Source organism: Chelonoidis abingdonii, chromosome 4 (genome assembly GCF_003597395.2).
Source record: "Chelonoidis abingdonii isolate Lonesome George chromosome 4, CheloAbing_2.0, whole genome shotgun sequence".
Classification (NCBI taxonomy): Eukaryota; Metazoa; Chordata; order Testudines; family Testudinidae; genus Chelonoidis; species Chelonoidis abingdonii.
In genome coordinates, this window is record NC_133772.1 from 1,542,311 (window position 1) to 1,561,921 (window position 19,611).

General features: G+C 54.1%; 1 protein-coding gene across 1 annotated transcript; it reads left to right on the forward strand.

The window, feature by feature from the left end:
• Positions 1-533: 533 nt before the first annotated feature.
• Positions 534-14,936, forward strand: LOC116831535 (E3 ubiquitin-protein ligase TRIM50-like). Its single transcript, XM_032791627.2, has 3 exons — positions 534-646; positions 2,550-2,613; positions 13,149-14,936. The coding sequence occupies exons 1-3, from the start codon at positions 635-637 to the stop codon at positions 13,733-13,735; spliced, it is 663 nt and encodes a 220-aa protein (XP_032647518.1). The 5' UTR covers positions 534-634; the 3' UTR covers positions 13,736-14,936.
• The last annotated feature ends 4,675 nt before the right edge of the window (positions 14,937-19,611 follow it).

Here is a 19,611-nt window from a genome sequence, read left to right on the forward strand (position 1 = left end):
AACACCATATTGAGCTCCTGTAGTCCCCTCTGTCTGGAATAGCTTCTTCAGTGCGTGACGTATGAACTGCCTCTGTACCTATATCTGATGTTGGATCCTATCTAAGAGAGTGTGTTCCTCCATTTTATCGAGAGCACTGCCCATCAGGAGATCATCTCCCTTGCGTGGACTATGGGAGTGGCCAGTTCTGAGATGGTCCCGCTGTACCATGTTTCCTTTACATCATGTTTGTACAAAATTGAGGCAGCAACTCTGGCCTCAAGATATTCCGAGTGGGCTTTGAGGGCTACCACCTGCCAATAAAATCTGAACTGATTGTACGAGAACAAAACTAGATTATGTTGATTAATTTTGGACAATTACTGGCGTGAGCTTCTTGCTTATGTGGTAACACCCTTTGGCAAAATAACTCCAAGGTTGAAGGATGATATGTTTTTCATTTCTGGGTATGGGTGTCACCTTGTAATTTGTAACTATAATAAAAAAATGTAATGATTAAATCAATCAGTGATTAACATGGATGTGTGTTTGCTAGGTATAAAGCAGAGGTAACAACATCCCCAGATCAGCTTAGTTCTTGTCAATCAAATTGGTTGGATCAACTTGAGACGAGCCTTTGAACTTGAAATCGGCTATGGCTGCCTCAGTAAGTAGAATTTTCCTTTTTGCTCTAATGATCACGGCATAAGCATTCCCCCAACTCAGTCACTTCTTTTTTAAAGTTGCAATTTGATCAGTGGTCAGCGTGAGGGGTGATGCTAACTCAAGAGAATAAGCAAGAATAAATTGAATTAGCTGTTAAAGAGAAATGCAAGACCAGAAGAAACTCCTGTGACCTCCTGGATAACATTGGCCAGAGAATTTTCCTGAACTAATCCCTGTTTGAACAGATCTTTGGGAAAAACATCCCATCTAGATTTAAAAGTTGTCTGTGATGGAGAAGCGCCCTGCTTCTTCCCCTCTGTCCCTCATCCCTTCCCTCCTCCTCCTCACCTATCTCCTCTTTCTTAAGTCAAGGAAGAGAATTTTGGAGCATAAAAGAAGGCAAATTAAAACCACCGTTCTGTCAGTCAAGTTCTGAGGGAAAGTAGTAAATGGTGATTAGCAGCATCCAGAGCTAAGACCTGTACCCCCTCCATGTGAATAGTGGACCACTGAGGTTTAACGATTCTCCTGTGTCACCACACTGTGGAATTTCAGTCTGAGATGCAGGTAGAAGGACAGCAGGGAAGGTACAAACCAGGCTTACAATCAAAATGGAGATTGTAGCTGGAGACACATGCACACAGGGAGCTCAGAATGTCACTTCGAACTCAAACTGTACATAGATTTCCCCAGGTCATCACAGTCCCCCATTCTCCCTTTGCTCACGTGCCCTTGCCCCTCGCTCTGGCTCATTTTAAGGCCCAGACACTGAAATTTAGATAAAGCCCCTGTGCAACTTGATCAGAGCTTGTACCTGACTTAGTACATGACAATGGTGAAAGACCTGCATCACTATCGTATGCTGAGTGAAGAACCAGACGTCTCTGAGCCATCACCTGTTTTCTGAGCTCCAAGAATGTTTCAGCGGTTCCTTCATTCGCGGACTGTTTTCTGATATTCTTGCCATCTTCTTAAATACCCTGGAAACAAGGCAGAACACTTGATCTTACTTTCCTCTAGCCACAAATTCACACCCAAGATCAATTTCCCTTCCTGCATGGGAATAGGCTATATGGGTCTGAGACCTTTTAGATCAGGCCAGTGCATCCATAGTTAACACACCATAATTTTTGTGCCTAGCCAGGAGCATAGCAATATTTGCTCGTTCACCTCTGTCCAGCCCTGATTTTATAGAGGACATCAGAGCATGTTTTGCTGTGAACTCTCACACCTTTACCAATGGGGATGGGCGTTCCCTGATTTTGTCATGTTTGGGTTGGTGGTGGTTGTACCTGAAACATCTTAAAACTATTGCACGACACAGTACTTTTTGGACTAGAACAGAACCCAGGAGCCCTGACTCCCAGGCCCCCTGCTCTAACCACTAGACCCCACTCCCCTCCCAGAGCCAGAGATGGACTCAAGCATTCAGAGGCAGCATTGCCCGCTGTATAGAGTAACAGACAAGGGCTCAGCACACATGGGATCTGTTCCCAACTCTGCTACTGACTATTTGTGTCACCTTGGCCAAGTCATTTCCCCTCCCTGGCCCTTTGTTTCCCCTTCTGCTCTCTGTCTGCCATTTCTGCTACCTGTGTGCTCTTTGGGACAGCGACTGCTTCTCACTGAGTATCGGGGCAGTGCCCGGCACAATGGGGGCCCAGGCTGCGTAGCGCCCACTGCAACGGGCTGCAGTCTCGGTCAGAAGGTCTATGCAGCACCAGTGTGATGGGGCCATTCTCAGTCAAGGGGGTCTGTGCTGTGCCAGGGTCCCCGATCTTGCTCTGGGGGGGCGGGGTCTGTGATGTGCCCTGCCCCGTGGAGGGCCCCAGTGTTGGTCAGGGTCTTTGTATAAAGCAATGGGGCCTGGAGAGACTCTCAGCTGCCTTCTGCTCTCTCACCAGAGCCATGAAATGTGGCCCAGGAACAAAGCGATCAAGACTGGCCCCAGGGACTTACCGGCACCAGGTGAGTGAGGACGACGAGCCAGAGAGCAGGCATCTGACCCTGCACAGAACCTGCCTGGGGGGGGCAGGGGCAAGAACGGAGGAGCTGGAGGGGAAAGTGGGGGGAGATAGAGAGGAGGAGGGGGAGCTGGGGAACATGAGAAGGGGGGAGTTCAAGGGGACCGAAGCCAGACCTCAGCACCCCCCAAAAGGAGGTCACAGCTCCCCTCACCCTTAGAGTGGGGCAGGGGGAAATCTGGGGTGTTAAGCCTATAGGATCATCAGGGGTCTCCCGTGGGCTAGTGGGTGCTCCCAGGCTAAGCAGGGTGAGCGTGGGACACAGAGGGCAGGGGCTCGGTTTCCCCCCTGCAGCCGTTCAGTGTGGTCCTGGCTGTCACTGGGCAGGGGGAGAGGGGGCTGCTGAAATGGCCGGTGCACTGGGTAGAACGATCCTTAGGGTCTCTCGTCCCACGGGTCCCCAAAACACGTCCCAGACCGGGAATAACTGTGTGTTAACAGGAGGGACGCGAGTTAGATACAGGAGGTAACTGTCCCACTCTAGTCTGCACTGGGGAGCTGTGTCCAGTCCTGGGCCCCGCGCCGTAGGAGAGATGTGGGCAAACCGGAGAGAGTCCAGAGGGGAGCAACAAAACTGATGAGAGGTTTAGAAACCCCCTGACCTGTGAGGCAAGGTTAGAATAACTGGGCCTGTTTAGTCTGGAGAGAACACGGAGCGGGGACCGGATAACAGTCCAATTCAGACACGTTACAGGCTGTTCTCCAGAGGACGGGGATCAATTCTTCTCCATGGCCACAGATGTCGGGACAAGACGTAATGGGCTTAATTAGCACTGAGGGCAATTTAGGTTAGAAATTAGGGGAAACTTTCTCACTCTAAGAGGGGTTAAGCTCTGGAAGTGGCTACCAAAGGAGGTCGGGGAGCCCCATCAACTAAGTCCTCTCTAAGCCGCGCAGCTAGCTATCAAGGGACGCACAGGTGGGGAGAGGCACCTCTCCCCAACCCCAGGCTGCTGCAGCGAGAGAGGGCTGGGGGGAGTCCTCTCTCCCCAAGGTAGCCCTGGGCAGCCTGCACCCCAAACCCTACATCCCCCCACCAGCCCCTCCAGCACTGCAACCCTCTGCCCCAGTCCTGAGCCCCCTCCCGCACTCCAAACCCCTCGGCCCAACCCCCACCACGCATCATCTCCATATTGATGCACATAAAATTCATTCCACCCATGGACGTAGAAAATGAGAGGGAACATTGCCCATCACTGGAGGTTTTTAGGAACAGGTTCGACAACCCCATCAGGGCTGGTCTAGGGTTACCTGTCCCTGTCCCCGTGCAGAGGGCTGGTTTAGTCCCCTCCCGCCCCACATTTCTAGGATTCTGTGATTCTATAACAGGGATCCGTCAGCTGGCAGTGAGATGCGGCCACCTCTGGGACGGGGCAGCTGTATATACACCCCACTGCCAGCAGCACAGCGCCCTCTAGTGCCGCATGACGGGGTGTTGGGGCCAGCACTGACTGAGAGGGGAGAGCGCCCCTTACTGAGCCCCCCGCCGGACTCCCTGCAGCACCACGTCCCCCACCACCACGCTGACTCCAATGGCAGAGTCACTCACAGTGCTTTGCAGGGAGATCTCCCCTCCAGTCCTGCTTAGTGTGAGACGGGCTGGGCTCACAGCAGGGGTCGGACGTCTGTGGCCATCCCAAAAATCAATATCAGGGGACGGCTGTGATGGAAACAGCCATAAACGCTCTCACACGACCACCGGTGTCCATTCAGAGTTACCCAAATCGGGACCTCGGGCTGATCCCCTCTTGTTCTCCCCCAGGGGGTTGCCCCCCAAATGAGCATAATGCTGGAAGTCACTCCAGGCAAAGCCGTGTCGGTAGAGGCAGTGAGCTTTTGGCGTTGACACTGAATTGGATTACCTTGCCCAGAGGGCCGATGGCTGCCGATCCCTTCATACGCTGTCTGCAACTGCTGTTGGCTACTGAGCTCCAGGCCAGGGCTCGTGCTCCTTGGGATTTTACTTATGCTCATAAAGATATTATGCAGTCGTTTCCCAGAATTCCTGGAGTCAGTGACTCCGGTTTCTCCATTTCAGATCCTTCCCTCACGTGTTAACCCTTGAGCTGCTGCAGACTTATATTATATGGCCCTGACTTTTTGTACTGAAGGGCTTGGTTGTGGGTGTTCCCACCTCACACAATTTCAATAAACTCAGGTGAATGCCGAGCGAATACTTCATACTCACATCCAGGTAGGCAGACACACATCACAGGGTGTTTGTTCAACGATCAAGACATGCAATGACGCCTCACCACAGTGACTTTCATACGACACGTTGTCATGCATAGCACCGTGGTGACTATGAGTTCCAAGGGGCCTGCTTTCAGCTACAGGAGTGTACCCATTGTACCCCTGAACTCCCTGTCCCACATTTCAACAGCCCCACGATGGGCTCCTGGCCAAGCCAAGTACCCTGGCTTCCAGGGCACTTCGTGGCAGTAAATATATGACTGTGATGGATGTTAAACTCTCCCAACCCCCTGCCCCAGCCCTCCGGCCTGCTCACACCCAATAACCCTTCATACTCCACCCACCCCAGAAAACCTTCATCCCCGCCAGAGCTCTCACCCCTCCCACAGTCAGCCCCCCTGATTCTGCCTCCCCACCCGCAATCCCATCAGCGAAGCAGCACCCTCCCTTCACCCAAACCCTTCCCGCGCTGGTGAAAATGACGAGTGCAGCGAAGAGTGGACGAGAACAAGCATGAGGGAGGGGCTTGAAGAACCAGCGGACAGGGCTGGGTCTTGGGAGGAGGCGAGCGTCGGAGTGGAAGGCGGGGTTGGGGCCGGGGGGCGCCAAGAGTTTCAGTTCTGCAATCAGAAGTTGCGACTCACCTTTGTTCACCCTCAGGCTAAACCACTGTCAGCGCCCCAGGCCTCTCTCCTTCGCCCCATGTCCGTTCCAAGGTCACCGAACGGCTGCACTTTCCCACTGGGCGGCCGGCCGCAGTCACCCAGTCACCAGTTGCGTTGGCGGTCCAAGTAGAGACGTGTCACCCCGTGGTCCATCACACACAACTCCCCTCCACCTATTGATCAGCATGCACACAGGGAACTGAGGCACACCACGTAGTTTGGTGCAACAAACCAAGAACATTCCCTTGCTCACCACACAGGCTATTCACTCATCCTAGGTCGCTTTTGCAGTCCAGGCTGGTGTTGAGAAGGCAGAGCTGCCAGTTTGGTTGTCGGCGGACTCAGCAGGGACCCCACGGAGGGAAATGGGGGCCAGGAAATTGGTGGCCCATGAGCGATGCAGGAGCTGCCTGGATCAGAGAAGGAGCCCTGGGAGGATCTCGATCCCAGCGAGCCTGGGCTACACCAGCAGAGACGTGGAGTGACGTCTACATGGGACGGGTAGCCTAAGGGGTTGACGCAGGGGACCTGCCCGGGGAGCCACGGCAGCAAATCCTCCTGTCTAAGACGGCAACCCCCCTGCTCCAACACCACAGTCCTCTCCCGAGACCAGGAGAGAAACCAGGAGTCCTGGCTCCCAGCCCACCCCCGTTCCTACCACGCAGCCCCACTCCCCTCCAGAGCCAGAGAAACCCAGGCGTCCTGTAGCTCCCAGCCGCCCCCGCTCTAACCACAGCCCCCATCCTCTTACAACCTGGAAGAGCAGGAGTCCTGGCTTCCCAGCCCCCCTGCTCTAACCAGGGCTGGCGCACCATAGCGACCTAAGCGGTCGCCTGGTCATACAGTTTTAGGGGGCCAAGTTGACCAGCGCATTTTTCGGCAGCCGGACTTTGACCGCCTAGCCGGCTGCAGAAAGCTGGTGGCGTGCCGCTCAACCCATAGACCTACTCCCTTCCCAGAGCCAGAGAAGAGAACCAGGATCTGCGTCCCCTGCTCTAACCTCCGCCTTTACCATTCTGCAGTAAGGCACAGGAAGCGAGAGATGTGAGTGTGGCATAGGCCCGGCAGGGAGGAAGAGCGATATATTCTAGGTTAGATTGGAACCTCTTTTGGGTTCAGAGCCATCTTTATACGCATCTGTGCAGCACAGCGTGCTGGGGCCCAGATTCAAGTCAGAATTTGTGCTGCGGCCCGCAGTGATTTTTGCCATGATTTCGGACAGAGGTCTGTGCGGGCTGGCACAGTGGCGCTCTGACTCGTTGAGCGGTCTAGTGCCGGCCAGCATGTCTCAAGCAGGGCTTGAACATTCACTACAACTGCAAATAATAAAATAATGCAAGAGGATGTAGAAGTCGAAGCAGCTGGAGACGAGCGACACCTGACGGCAAGTAAAGGGGCTCTCGGCTCGTCCCCGACAGTGAATCGCCATGGACTGCGCTCCTTCAGCTGAATTTGGGAGGCGCAAGAGCAGTGGAACTTTTGGGATGAATGGAGGTAACGTGGAGAGGGAGGGTGTAATCAGACGGCAGGGAGGCCCGATCGCACATCCGTCATCAGTAGGACCCCTGGAAGGTATGGAGAGCACATGAGGCGTGAGGGGGGCTTGAGTTTAGGTTGGCCAGCTATCTCAGGTCCCTGCGGTGCGGGTGGGGTTGCAAGGGGGCCCGGAACTAACAAATCACCATCTTGGGACTTTGTCCAAAGCAGATTTAGGGGCTGGCATTTGGTCCGAACTGGCAGCATGAGATTGTGATTTCCTCCAATGAGAGTGAAGGCAGGGGAACTTACCAGATATATTACCGTCTGTATCCTGGACACGAAGATTTACAGAGATTCACCAACGTGATAACCTGGTCTTAGACACCTTGTATGACCCACTTTACATAGGATTTGGTGCCACTACAGGACCTTGGTTGTAACCCATGTTCTATATGGTCCCAGTTTATATCAATAACGTCACAGTGCCACAGGACTCTTTGCTGCTTTACAGATCCAGACTAACACGGCTACCCCTCTGATACTTGACCCCAGAGATAGGGGCACTCCCCTCTGCAGAACACAGATACTGAGATTAGCTGAGCTCTGGGAAGGTTTAGTTAAAAGGGACTTGCCCCAGCACACAACTGCACAGCCCCAATGGGAGCTGAACCCCAGTAAATCCACCTTACACTGTATACAGTTTTACATAGTATAAGTTCATATTATTCGCCCTCTTTCTCAAAGTAAAGGGAGGTATACACAGACTGTTTGCCTCCCAGATAACAATTACTTACACTGGGTTTATTAATAAACAGAAGTGATTTTATTAAGTATGAAAGGTAGGATTTAAGTGGTCATAACAGACACCATGTCAGTGTATACCCCTCAAATGTGATCTCTGGGGTACAGATGTGGGGACCTGCATGAAAGACCCCCGAAGCTTATCTTCTACCTGCTTAGGTTAAAACTCTTCCAAGGCACAATCTTCTGCCCTGGACAGATATCGCTGTCCCCACCAAGTGATTTTCACAAATATTCAGGGAAAGGTCACTCGGAATCCCTATCCCCCCAAAATATCCCCTCAAGCCCCTTCATCCCCTGTCCTGGGGAGGCTTGAGAATAAAATACCAACCAGTTGCCTCAGCAATGTGAGCACAGACCAGACCCTTGTCTAAGGACTTTGGAATCAAAGGATTCTTTAAAAAAAAGGTAAATTTTATTAAAAAAGAAAGAACACGTCTGAAACCTCAGGATTTAGGGATTAAACCCCAAAAATAACTTTCTTGGGGTTCAGCTAAAAGGTTACAAGCAAAACAAAAGCACCTGGGGGTAGCACAGAGGAATCCACAAACCAAAACAACCAAAAAGGTTCCTAATTGCATCTGTCTTAACTTTCCCTGTGCTACAGAACAAAGTAAGTTACTAGGCGAAATAAAACAAACAGGCAAAGTTAAGCTTAATACCCTAAGAAACTGGTTACAGGTAAATCTCACCATCAGAGATGTTCCAATCAGCTTCTTTCACAGACTAGACTCATTTCTAGTCCAGGCTCAATATTTGCCCCATTCAGTCTGTTAGTTCCAGCATTTTGGGTGGTAAGAGGGGGCTACCCTACCTCTCCACTCACTTCCTCCAGGGCAGAGAAGAGGAGGGGAAGCTGGGCCCCAGGCCCCCTTCTGGACCGCCGGGCCCCGATAATTTGTACCACCCCCCCTCGTTGGCCATGTTTAGCCAGTCCGCCCTTGCTGGGGGGGCCCAAAATTTTTTTCACGGGACCCGAATGCACTCTCGGTCGCTCTGCTTCCTCTCCCACCCTTAAATAGGATTTACATACGGCGGGAGACTGTTGTTTCAGTTTGACCCCCTCTCAGTTCTTCATGGACCAGGTTTAAGAGGGATTCCAGTATCAGGAGACATGGTCACATGTATCTATAAGACCTCAGTCTCCATACTTCATGGGCTGACCCAGGCTAACGGGAAAACAAAGCCATTAACAGCTCATTGTTTTTGTAAATGGAGCCATCAGGTTCCTGAAATACCATTAATGGCCCTCGCCTAGTCTGACTACACCAGTAATACGAGTTTATACTTCGTATTCCTAACTGTAAATGTAAGAATGATACATGCACACAAATAGGATGAACACATTCAATAGATTATAACTTTTCCAATGATATCTTGCAAGAGGTATTTTGCATGAAGCATATTCCAGTTATGTCATATTCATAAGCATATTTTCATAAAGGAGTGGCCCATAACACCCCTAAGCCTCATCCTCCAATAGATTTGCCTTAACTAGAAGAAAGAATGTTTTCTAATCACAATATCTAGGTTACCCCACCCAGAACTGAGGATAGAAACCAGGGGTCCTGGCTCCCAGCCCCTCCTGCTTTAACCCACCCAACCCCATTCCCCTCCCCTCCCAGATCCAGGGAGAGAACCCAGGAGTCCTGACTCCCAGCCCCCCTGCTCTAACCCACCAGCCCCCACTCCCCTCCCAGAGCCAGGGAGAGAACCCAGGAGTCCTGGCTCCCAGCCCCCCTGCTCTAACCCACCAGCCCCCACTCCTCTCCCAGAACCTGGAGAGAACCCAGGAGTCCTGGCTCCCAGTGTCCCTGCTCTGACCCACCAGCCCCCACTCCCCTCCCAGAGCCAGGGAGGGAACCCAGGAGTCCTGGCTCCCAGCCCTCCCTGCTCTAACCCACTAGACTCCCCGGCCCCTCCGAGACCTGGGACAGAACCCAGGAATAGAATCCAGATTGCACCTGGTGTCGTTATTCTCACCTGTGCAAAGTGCACCTAACGCCCCCCCCAAAAGCATAAATGAAAGGACAAGTGAGAGAGGATGGGGGGAGTTCTGCTCTCACACACACCGGTGTCCATCAGGAGTTACCCAATCAGGGACCTCGGGGCTGATCCCCTCTTGTTCTCCCCAGTGCAAATGAGCAATAACTGCTGGAGTCACTCCCAGGCAAAGCCAGTGTCGAGTGAGGACAGTGAGCTTTGGCGTTGACACTGAATTGGATTTACACTGACCCAGAGCGCGCTGGCTGCCGGATCCCTTCATACCGCTGTCTGCAAACTGCTGTTGGCTACTGAGCTCCAGCCCAGGGCTCGTGCTTCTCTGAGGATTTTACTTTGCTCAATAAAGAAAAATATTTGCCGTCGTTTCCCAGAATCCTGAGTCGTGACTCAGTTTCTCCATTCAGATCCCTTCCTCAGTTTAACCCTTGAGCTGCTGCAGACATTTCATATATATATGGCCCCTGCTTTGTTGTACCTGAAAGGCTGGTTGTGGGTGTTCCCAACCTCACCACATATTTCAGTAACTCAGTAACTCAGAGCAATACTTCATAACTCCACATCCAGTGGCAGCACACACAATCCCACAGGGTGTTATTGTTCAACAGATCAAGACATGCCAAATGACGCCTCACACGGTGTACTTCATACGACACAGATTGTCATCATAGCACAGTGGTGACTATGGGGTTCCAGGGTGCTGCTTTCAGCTACAGAGTGTCCCATTGTCCCTGACTCCCTGTCCCACATTTCCAACAGCCCCACGATGGCTCCTGGCCAGCAGTACCCTGGCTCCAGGGCCTTAGTGGCCAGTAAATATTGACCTGTGATGATGTTAAACTCTCCCAACCCCCTGCCCCAGCCCTGAGCCCTGCTCCACACCCCAAACCCTTCATCTCCACCCCACCCCAGAACCTTCATCCCCAGCCAGAGCTCTCACCCCCTCCCACAGTCCAGCCCCCTGATCTGCCTCCCACACCCTGCATCCCCTCCAGGAGCAGGCACCCTCCCTCACCCCAACACCCTTCCCGGGCCTGGTGAAAATGAACGAGTGAGCAAGAGTGGGAGAGAACAAGCGATGGAGGGAGGGGGGCTTGAAGAACAGCGGGGCAGGGCTGGGGTCTTGGGGAGGAGGCGAGGCCTCGGAGTGGAGGCAGGGGTGGGGCCGGGGGGCGGGACAAGAGTTTTCAGTTTCTGCAATCAGAAAGTTGGCGACTCTACCTTTGTTCCCCCTCAGGCTAGAACCAGCTGTCAGCTCCCCAGGGTCCTCTCTCCTTCGCCCCCTGTCCTTCCACAGGTCCGAACCGGCTGCCTTCCCACCTGGGCTGGGCCCCGGCCCAGTCACCAGATCACCAGTTGCTGGGGTCCCAACTGCTAGAGACGGTCACCCCTGGTCCTCCACAACAACTACCCCCTCCCACCTCATTGCACACATGGCACACAGGGAAACTGAGGCACACACAGTATTTGTGCAACAAAAACAAGAACATTCCCTGCTCTACCACACAGGCTATTCAGCTCATCCTCAGGTCGCTTGCAGTCCAGGCTGGTGTGAGAGGCAGCAGCTGCCAGGGTCTCTGGTGTGGGCGGCTCAGCAGGGACCCCACGGAGGGGAATGGGGGTGACACTGGCGATCGCAGGGGGAGCTGGCCTGGATCAGAGAAGGAGCCCTGGGGGTCTCGATCCCAGCGAGCCTGGGGCTACACACAGCAGGAGACGTTGGAGCTGACAGTCTGAACATGGGAGGTACCGTAAGGGGTGTGACAGCAGGGAACTGCCCCGGGGGAGCCAGGCAGCAAATCCTCTGTCTAAGAGGCAACCCCCCCTTGCTCCAACAGCCCACAGTCCTCTCCCAGAGCCAGGGAGAGAACCCAGGAGTCCTGGCTCCCAGCCCCACCCCCCGTTCTGACCCACCAGCCCCCACTCCCCTCCCAGAGCCAGAGAGAACCCAGGAGTCCTGGCTCCCAGGCCCCCCCTGCTCTAACCACTAGCCCCCACTCCTCTACCAGACCTGGGGAGAGAACCCAGGAGTCCTGGCTCCCAGCCCCCCTGCTCTAACCAGGGCTGGCGCAACCCATTAGGCGACCTAAGCGGTCGCCTAGGGCACTACAGTTTAGGGGGCAGTGACCACGGCGGTATTTTGGCAGCAGGACCTTCTGCCGCCTAGGGCTGCAGAAAAGCTGGTGGCGCTCCTGGCTCTAACCCATTAGACCTCACTCCCTTCCCAGAGCCAGAGAGAGAACCCAGGAGTCTTGAGTCCCCTGCTCTAACCCATCCGCCTTTACCAAATTTCTGGCAGTAGCAAAGGGAAGGAGAGATGGTGAGTGTGGCAAGGGGCCCAGGCAGGGGAAGGAAGAGGATATATCTAGGTATAGATTGGAACCTCTTTGGGTCAGAGCCATCTCTTATACGCATCTGTGCAGCACCCAGCGTGCTGGGGCCCCAGATTTCAGTCAGAATTGTGCTGCGCCCGGTGCATTGTGGGCCCAGATTTCGGACAGGGTCTGTGCAGTGCCTGGCACAGTGGGCGCTCTGACCTCGGTTGAGCCGTCTGTGCCGTGCCCAGCACTGTTCTCAGCAGGGCCTTACATTCCACTACACTGCAAAGAATAAATAATAGCAGAGAGAGGATAGAAAAAGTCAAGCAGATGGAGACGGAGAGACACTGACCGGACAAGTAAGGGGCTCTGGCTCGTACCCCCAGACAGTGAATCCGCCATGACTGCTGGCTCCTCAGCTGCAATTTGGGGAGGCTCAGAGCAGTGGAAGCTTTTGGGATGAATGGGAAGAGTAAGTGGAGAGGGAGGGTGTAATAGAGGCAGGGAGCCCAGATCTGGCCCACACTCCGGTGATCAGTAGGGACCCTGCAGAGGGGTATGGAGAGACATGAGGGTGAGGGGGGCTGAGTTAGGGATTGGGCCCAGCTCTCAGGGTCCCCTGGGTGGGGTGGGGTGCAGGGAGGAGCCCAGGACTAACAAAATCCCATCTGGGACTTTTCCAAAGCAATTTAGGGCTGGCATTTGGTCAGAACTGGCAGGCTGAGCATGTGATTTCCTCGAAATGAGAGTGAAAGCAGGGGAACTTTTCCAGATATTTACCGTCTGTTCCTGGCACAGAGTACAGAGCATATCACCACGCTGACTCCAATGGCAGAGTCACTCACAGTGCTCTGCAGGGAGATCTCCCCTCCACTCCTGCGTAGTGTGAGACGGGCTGGGCTCACAGCAGGGGTCGGACGTCTGTGGCCATCCCAAAAATCAATATCAGGGGACGGCTGTGATGGAAACAGCCATAAACCTGCAGAATAAAACCCTTCCCCCGACCCCTCTGCCTTTCCCAGTGAAGATGGAGGATCTAACCCTGGACCCAGACACGGCCCATCCTCTGCTGGAGATCCCAGCGGACGGGAAGGAGGTGAGATGTGGGAGTTTTATGAAGACCGTCAGCTCCAACCCAAGGCGATTTGACACAGCCAGCTGTGTAGTGGCCCATCAGAGCTTCAGCGCAGGGCAGCACTACTGGGAGGTGCTCGTGGGCCAGAAGCCGCGCTGGAACCTGGGCGTCGTCTTGGAGCGAGCGGAGAGACGGGGCAGATTGATCCAGATGAAATCCTTATGGCCGGGGTCTGGTGAGGTCTGCGCTGAGGGCTACTGGCTCATCGGCTATGACCGACAGAAGGCCGGGAAGCCATACTGGGCGTTTGACACCAACTCGATGGCCTTTGACTGCAGCCCCCACCCTGAGACCATCGGGGTCTATCTTGATTACACAGACAGGGAAGTGACCTTCTACAACGCCGATGACCCCAGTAATTTGACCCCCCTGTACTCCTTCTATCACGCTGCCTTCGACACCCCTGTCTACCCCGTCTTCAACCCCTGCTGGCATGACAATGGGAGCAACACCCAGCCCCTTAAAATCCTGTGAGTGGCTGATTCGCTAGTGTTGGTGGGGACCAAAGCAACCCCAGCCTTGGGGCTACTAGCTTATATCTCGGGCTAGCCAGCTTCCCAGCACTGCTCTGAGAGCTGCACTAACCCCGCCCAGCAACCAGGCAAAGCCGGCACGTTTAACTCAGGCCTGGTCTACACGGGGTAGGGGTGGGGGCGGGTGTTGATGTAAGGTACGCAACTTCAGCTACAGGAATAGCGTAGCTGAAGTCGACGTATCTTATTTCGACTTACCTCCCGTCCTCAAGGTGCGAGATTGATGGCTGCAGCTCCCCCGTCGACTCCACTTCTGCCACTCACCCTGGTGGAGTTCTGGAGTCAAGGGGAGCGCATTCGGGATCGATATATCGCATCTAGACGAGACGCAATATATCGATCCCCGACAGATTGATCGCTACCCACCGATCAGGCAGGTAGTCTGGAGGTACCCCAGACAGGCTGCGGGGTTGGGACGGGGCAGTGAAATAGCAGTGAGCTGAGACCATGTGATACTCGCTCAGTACAGTATATTCACCCCCCTACCCAGAGCTATTGGAGGGGCTTTCCCTTCAGCAACACCTCTTCCACCCATCCCCGCCAAGGTCCTTCCTCCAATGCATTTGTCTTGAGTAGGGTAAAAATTGTTTCTTACTATCACAGTATCTAGGTGACCGCTTCCAGAGCCAGGGAAGGACCCCAGGAGTCTTGGCTCCCAGCCTGCCCCCCTCAACCACTAGACCCCACTCCCCTCCCACACTGGGGAGAGAACCCAAGAGTGGAATCCAGATTGCACCTGGTGTTGTCATTTTCACCTGAGCAAAGTTCCCATAACACTCCCACCCAGAGCATGAATGAAGGGACCAGCTCGTGGGGAGGGGTGAATTCTGCTCTCACACCCGCCAATGTACGTCAGGAGTTACCCATCAGGGGCCTCAGGGCTGATTCCCCAAGTTCTCCCCAGTGCAAATGATGAGTGACTGCTGGAGTCACTGCAGACAAAGCCAGTGTCAGAGCAAGGACAGGGAGATTCAGAGTTGACACTGGATTTGGTTTACACTGATCCAGAAGGCGTTCGCTCCTGTATCCCTTTATACTGCTGTCTGCAAACTGCTGTTGGCTACTGAGCTCCAGCCCAGGGCTTGTGCTTCTCTTGATGATTTTATTTTACTTTGCTCAATAAAGAAAAATATTTGCCATAATTCCCCAGAATCCTGAGTCGTGACTCAGTTTCTCCATCCAGATCCCTGGGAATCTGGAGCCTGCTGAGACCTTTCCTCAGGTTAACCCTTGCACTGCTGCAGACATGTATACTGTGATGGGGTCCCCCGGGCACAGCCTGGAACTGGGGTACCACTTTGCCCTCTTCACTCTCCAGCCTGGGCTGTCTGTCACAAGGCTTTGCTAGTGACAAGGAGCAAATCCCTCTGGGCACCGTCATCTCGCAGCCACCAGCATGTGGAGCCCCACTCCCAGCTGGATTGCACGAATGCTCCCTGGGCCACTCACAACTCACACGGAGAAAGGCACCAGCCGATTCCCCCAGTTTCCAGCCTTGCACCCAGAACTGTACCGTCTCGCCCTGGTCTGAAGCCCGACCAGTGTAAGTTTTTAACCCAGTCCACCCCTCCCTCAGTGTGGACAGGACACGAACTAGCCACTGTAACCTGAGCTGAGACTTCCCAAGCACCTCCAGCAAAACACACTGGTTTAGGTAAAATATAAAACAGATTAATGAACGCCAGAAAGACAGGATTTATAAGCAGTAGGCACGAAAGGTCAGCGATAGTTACAGAGAAAATAAAGGTAAGTGCGCGCTCTAAATCTTAACCCTTAGTACGCTGGGCAGTATTTAGATCACGTGATTTTCTCACCGCACTGGATGTTACAGTTCTTAACACGCAGGCCTCCCTCTCAAGCCTGGGACCAGGCTCCTCAGTTTAAGTTTTCATCTTCTCGCTGTTCTTGTTGCTTCCAGCATATGTGGGGCAGGAGAAAGGCCAAGGCAGGCTGCCACTGTCCCCTCTGTTATACCCTCAGTCCACGTGCCGAGAAGACACTTGCCTGGACATGCCCTGATGGGCTTTGCTGAGTCACAGCTTGAGCAGTCCCCGCTGTGTGGTGCTTGGGCAGCCGTCATTGCATTGTAACCCCCTCGATTACACCTCCCCTGCTGATTAATGGTCAGTTAACACCCTCCTGGGAGTGGTTAGCAGTGGAGACTCAAATTTACAACGTATTTCAGAAACAACCATACAGCAAATTAACTCTCATAACTTCATACACACTAATGACATTCATATCTGGACAGAACAACGGGTTTCAGCAGATCATGACCTCTCATAAGATACCGTACCTGGCGTGCTTTGTATGAAATATCACAACCGCATACGAATGATGAATATGGGGGTCACAGAGTGCTACCGTCAGGTACTGCGTGTCACATATACACAGCTGTAAACTGAGGCCTTCTACTCAAGACCCCTCCCATAACCCCTGCCTCCTTCTCCCAGATTTCCAACATCCCCATGCTGAGTCCAGGCTGGTAACCTTGTGGCTCCTCAGCTCTGTCCTTCTCTCCCCCAGGGACACAGGGCAGCTATGAGAGGAGGGGAATTAAAGCGATGGTGACCCTAAATATAGCCCCAAGTCAGGGGATCTGGCTCTGACCTACATACACTGCGTAGGAAGGAGGGAAGTTGGAATAAGGAAACCGGTGGGGGGGTGTAGCAGAACCAGCTGGAAAACAATTATTTTTCCTGTGGAAATGTTGAAAAATTGTTTTTCTCTTTTTGAAATTTCCCACCAAAATTGCAGGTTTTTTATGACAATGCAAAATAAACAAAGAAACAGTGTGGTTGGAAACCGGCCCACTTCCTGGCTTTTGGCTTCTGCAGAAAATGGAAAAGGTGGACCAAGAAAAACATTTCAATGGAAAAATTCCCATGTGCTCCAGTACTGGGCTTTGGGTGACTGCCAGAGCTGGGGGGTAACAGTTATGTCTCTCCACCTCAATAGGGCACTAAGCCGATCCCACCCCTCTTCTGAGCACTCCTTCCCCCCCATGATAAATGAAGGGGGGCGGGTAGCTCCCTTTGATGGACACCCAGCCAGCCAGTAGCTATAAAATCCCTCTCGGTGGCTGTTCTCTGCTTGCTTTACCTGTAAAGGGTAACAGAGTCCCCCAGGTGAAGGAAAGGGAGTGGGCACATGACCAAACCAGCCAGTGGGAGGGCTAGAACTTTTTAAAATGGGGAAATAACTTCCCCTCTCTCTGTTGTTGTTCTCCGGGATAGAGGGGAACAGGGAGCAGCTACGCTGTGAGAAGCTTTACACCAGGTGTGATCGTAGATCATCAGCTCACACCTAGAACTGTTTCTTTGCAACCCCCAGCTGCGTTAGCGGATCAGGAGTGTTTAGAAAGACGCGACTGGGGTTATTTCTGTCTATTTCTTATGACTTGTGGACTCCTTGGTGCTAACCCCAGGTGCTTTGTTTGCTTGTAACCATGGGCGGCAAGTTCTATGAGCCCGTGGTGCCTGGGCACCAGGAATATTCCTGGCCTGGGCCTGGCTCCAGCAATAGAGGCCGGGTCTCTCTCTTGGCCCTGCTTTCTGCCCCCGGGCGCTCCCCCTCCCCCACGCATCCCGTGGACCATTTAAAATGGCTCAGGACTCCCACCCATCACCGGCAGCGCAGCGCAACTGAGCGGCTCCCTACCTGCTCGTTCCATGTGGCTGCGTCAGGTCTGTGTCCACGCGTGTTGCTCCCGCCCCAAGTGCCCCTGCTGCCAATGGGAAGCTGCGGGGGCAGTGCCTGGGGTAGCAGCACATGGACACTCCCGGCCCACCCTGCCTATGAGCCCCAGGTAAGCACTGGACCCCCTTCCAGACCCTCACCCCCATCCCTTTCCCACACATCCCCTCCTCAGTTTCCTTGTTGATGACGGGTTCTGCTTGATAACAATCCAGAGCAGTGCAAACGATGCATGTTCATTTTCATCACTTGAGTCAGATGCCACCAGAAGAAGGTTGATTTTCTTTTTGCGGGTTCAGTTCTGTAGTTTCCACATCTGAGTGTTGCTCTTTTAAGATTTCTGAAAGCATGTTCCACACCTCGTCCCTCTCAGATTTGGAAGGCACTTCGGATTGTTAAATCTTGGGTCGAGTGCCGGAGCTATCTTTAGAAATAAGAAGCAGGCAACATTATCTCCCATCAGTGTAAACAAACAAGCCCCTGCACGAATTAAACACTGGTCCCCGCGCTAAGCAAGGAGCTGCTCCTCCAGCCAGCGCTGGTCCAGGCCCCTGTCAGAGACAGGATCCTTGGCCAGATGTCCCAGGGTCTGCCCCAGGCCGGCAGCTCTGGATCTGGTGCCCTTAGAAGCGCTGTTTGTAGGTACAGCAGAACCAGGCTGTACAAAGCAGCAGGCAAGTTCCAGGCACACGGAGAGAGACAGCAAGAAAAGTCGGCCCCGTGGGGCTGTGCCCGGGTAAGGCTGGAGGGTCCGTGGGGTGGGGCTGGGTGGAGCACATGGACCAGCTGGAGGCAGGGGGTGGCGGGGCAGCGCCCCTCCCCCAGATGTGGGCCTGCTGCCGGGGGAAGGGGCTCTCCAGGCCCACCTGTGGCACTGGAGGTTGGCAGACGTGTGGTGGTCTGAGCGGCGTGAGAACAGCCTGCCCCATGGAGATGACATAGCCTGACACTGGCATGGAGACGTGTGACCTGCCCCTGTCAACTTGTGGGTGTTCCTGCCCCCGCCCCTGTGCTGCCAGTGCTTGTGGGCTTGTGCCATGGACCGAGTGGGCCTGTTCTCAGTTTCCCACCCGGTCTGGGCACAGCCCGACACCCGGAGCCACTGTCGGCAAACCCTTCAGCCTGCAACCCAGCCTGTGCCCACTTCCCATTCTCTAGCCAGCTGGCGTCACCACCATTACCCCAGATAGCATCACTTCCCAAAGGGCAGTGGGGGCCGGACGCTGGCTGAGATCAATCCGGGGCAGGGGAGACCAGGCTGGGCAGGAGCAGAGCCAGGTCTGAGCCCTGGGGCTCATAACACACTATGTGAGGTGTATTTCTGGGTGGAGCTTGCTTAAGGGACCCCAGCTGGACACTCACCCTCGCCTGGATCCCCACGAGGCACAGTTCTAATGCCTGTTGTGGTCTGGTTCTCAGTCTGCTGCTTTTTCAAACGTCTGGGGTCACATTTTCATGATTTTCTTCTCAGCCACCTGGGCTACAAAATGACTTTAAAAAGACAACTGAAATTCTCCCCCAATCCCAGGACTCCGGGAGTTGGGAGCTTTTACATTGATGCGTGTGATAAAAATCCCAAGTGTTGGTGTCACGCCCCTTGCTGAGCACAGACCATGTTCAACACGGCTGCCTCTGGGTCGCTTGAACAGCTCTCCAAGCCCTCTGCGCTTCCTCGGGGTTGGGACACCTGCCTGGGGATGTTGGGGGCAGGGCCGGCTCTAGGCATCAGCGCACCAAGCGTGTGCTTGGGGCGACACTTTCCAAGGGGCGGCACCTCCCCGCCCTCCTTTTTTTTTCTCCTTGGGGAGCAAAAAGCCTGGAGCCGGCCCTGAACCAGGATGTTCCCTGTCAGTTGAGGCTTTCAGGCTGAGCTGGAACTGACCCTGCAGTTCTGGCTGTAGTCGCTAGAAAGCATCACAGCAGCCTGAGTTGCGCAGGCTGGACCGCAGTTCAGGCTCCCCTGCCGCTGGGGAGCCCGAGCATCATCCCCGGAGCGGAGCCTGGGCTGCAGCAGCGAGATGGGCTCAGCTCGGGGGACGATGCTCTGGCTCCGGGGCGGCGAGAGGGGCTCAGCTCGGGGGACGATGCTCTGGCTCTGCGGCGGCGAGAGGGGCTCAGCTC

Bases quoted from the DNA above. Each gene is read 5' to 3' on its own strand.
- LOC116831535 (XM_032791627.2), top strand. The intron at 2,614-13,148 runs GTGAGTGAGGAC...TGCCTTTCCCAG, and splicing joins CAGGGACTTACCGGCACCAG to TGAAGATGGAGGATCTAACC.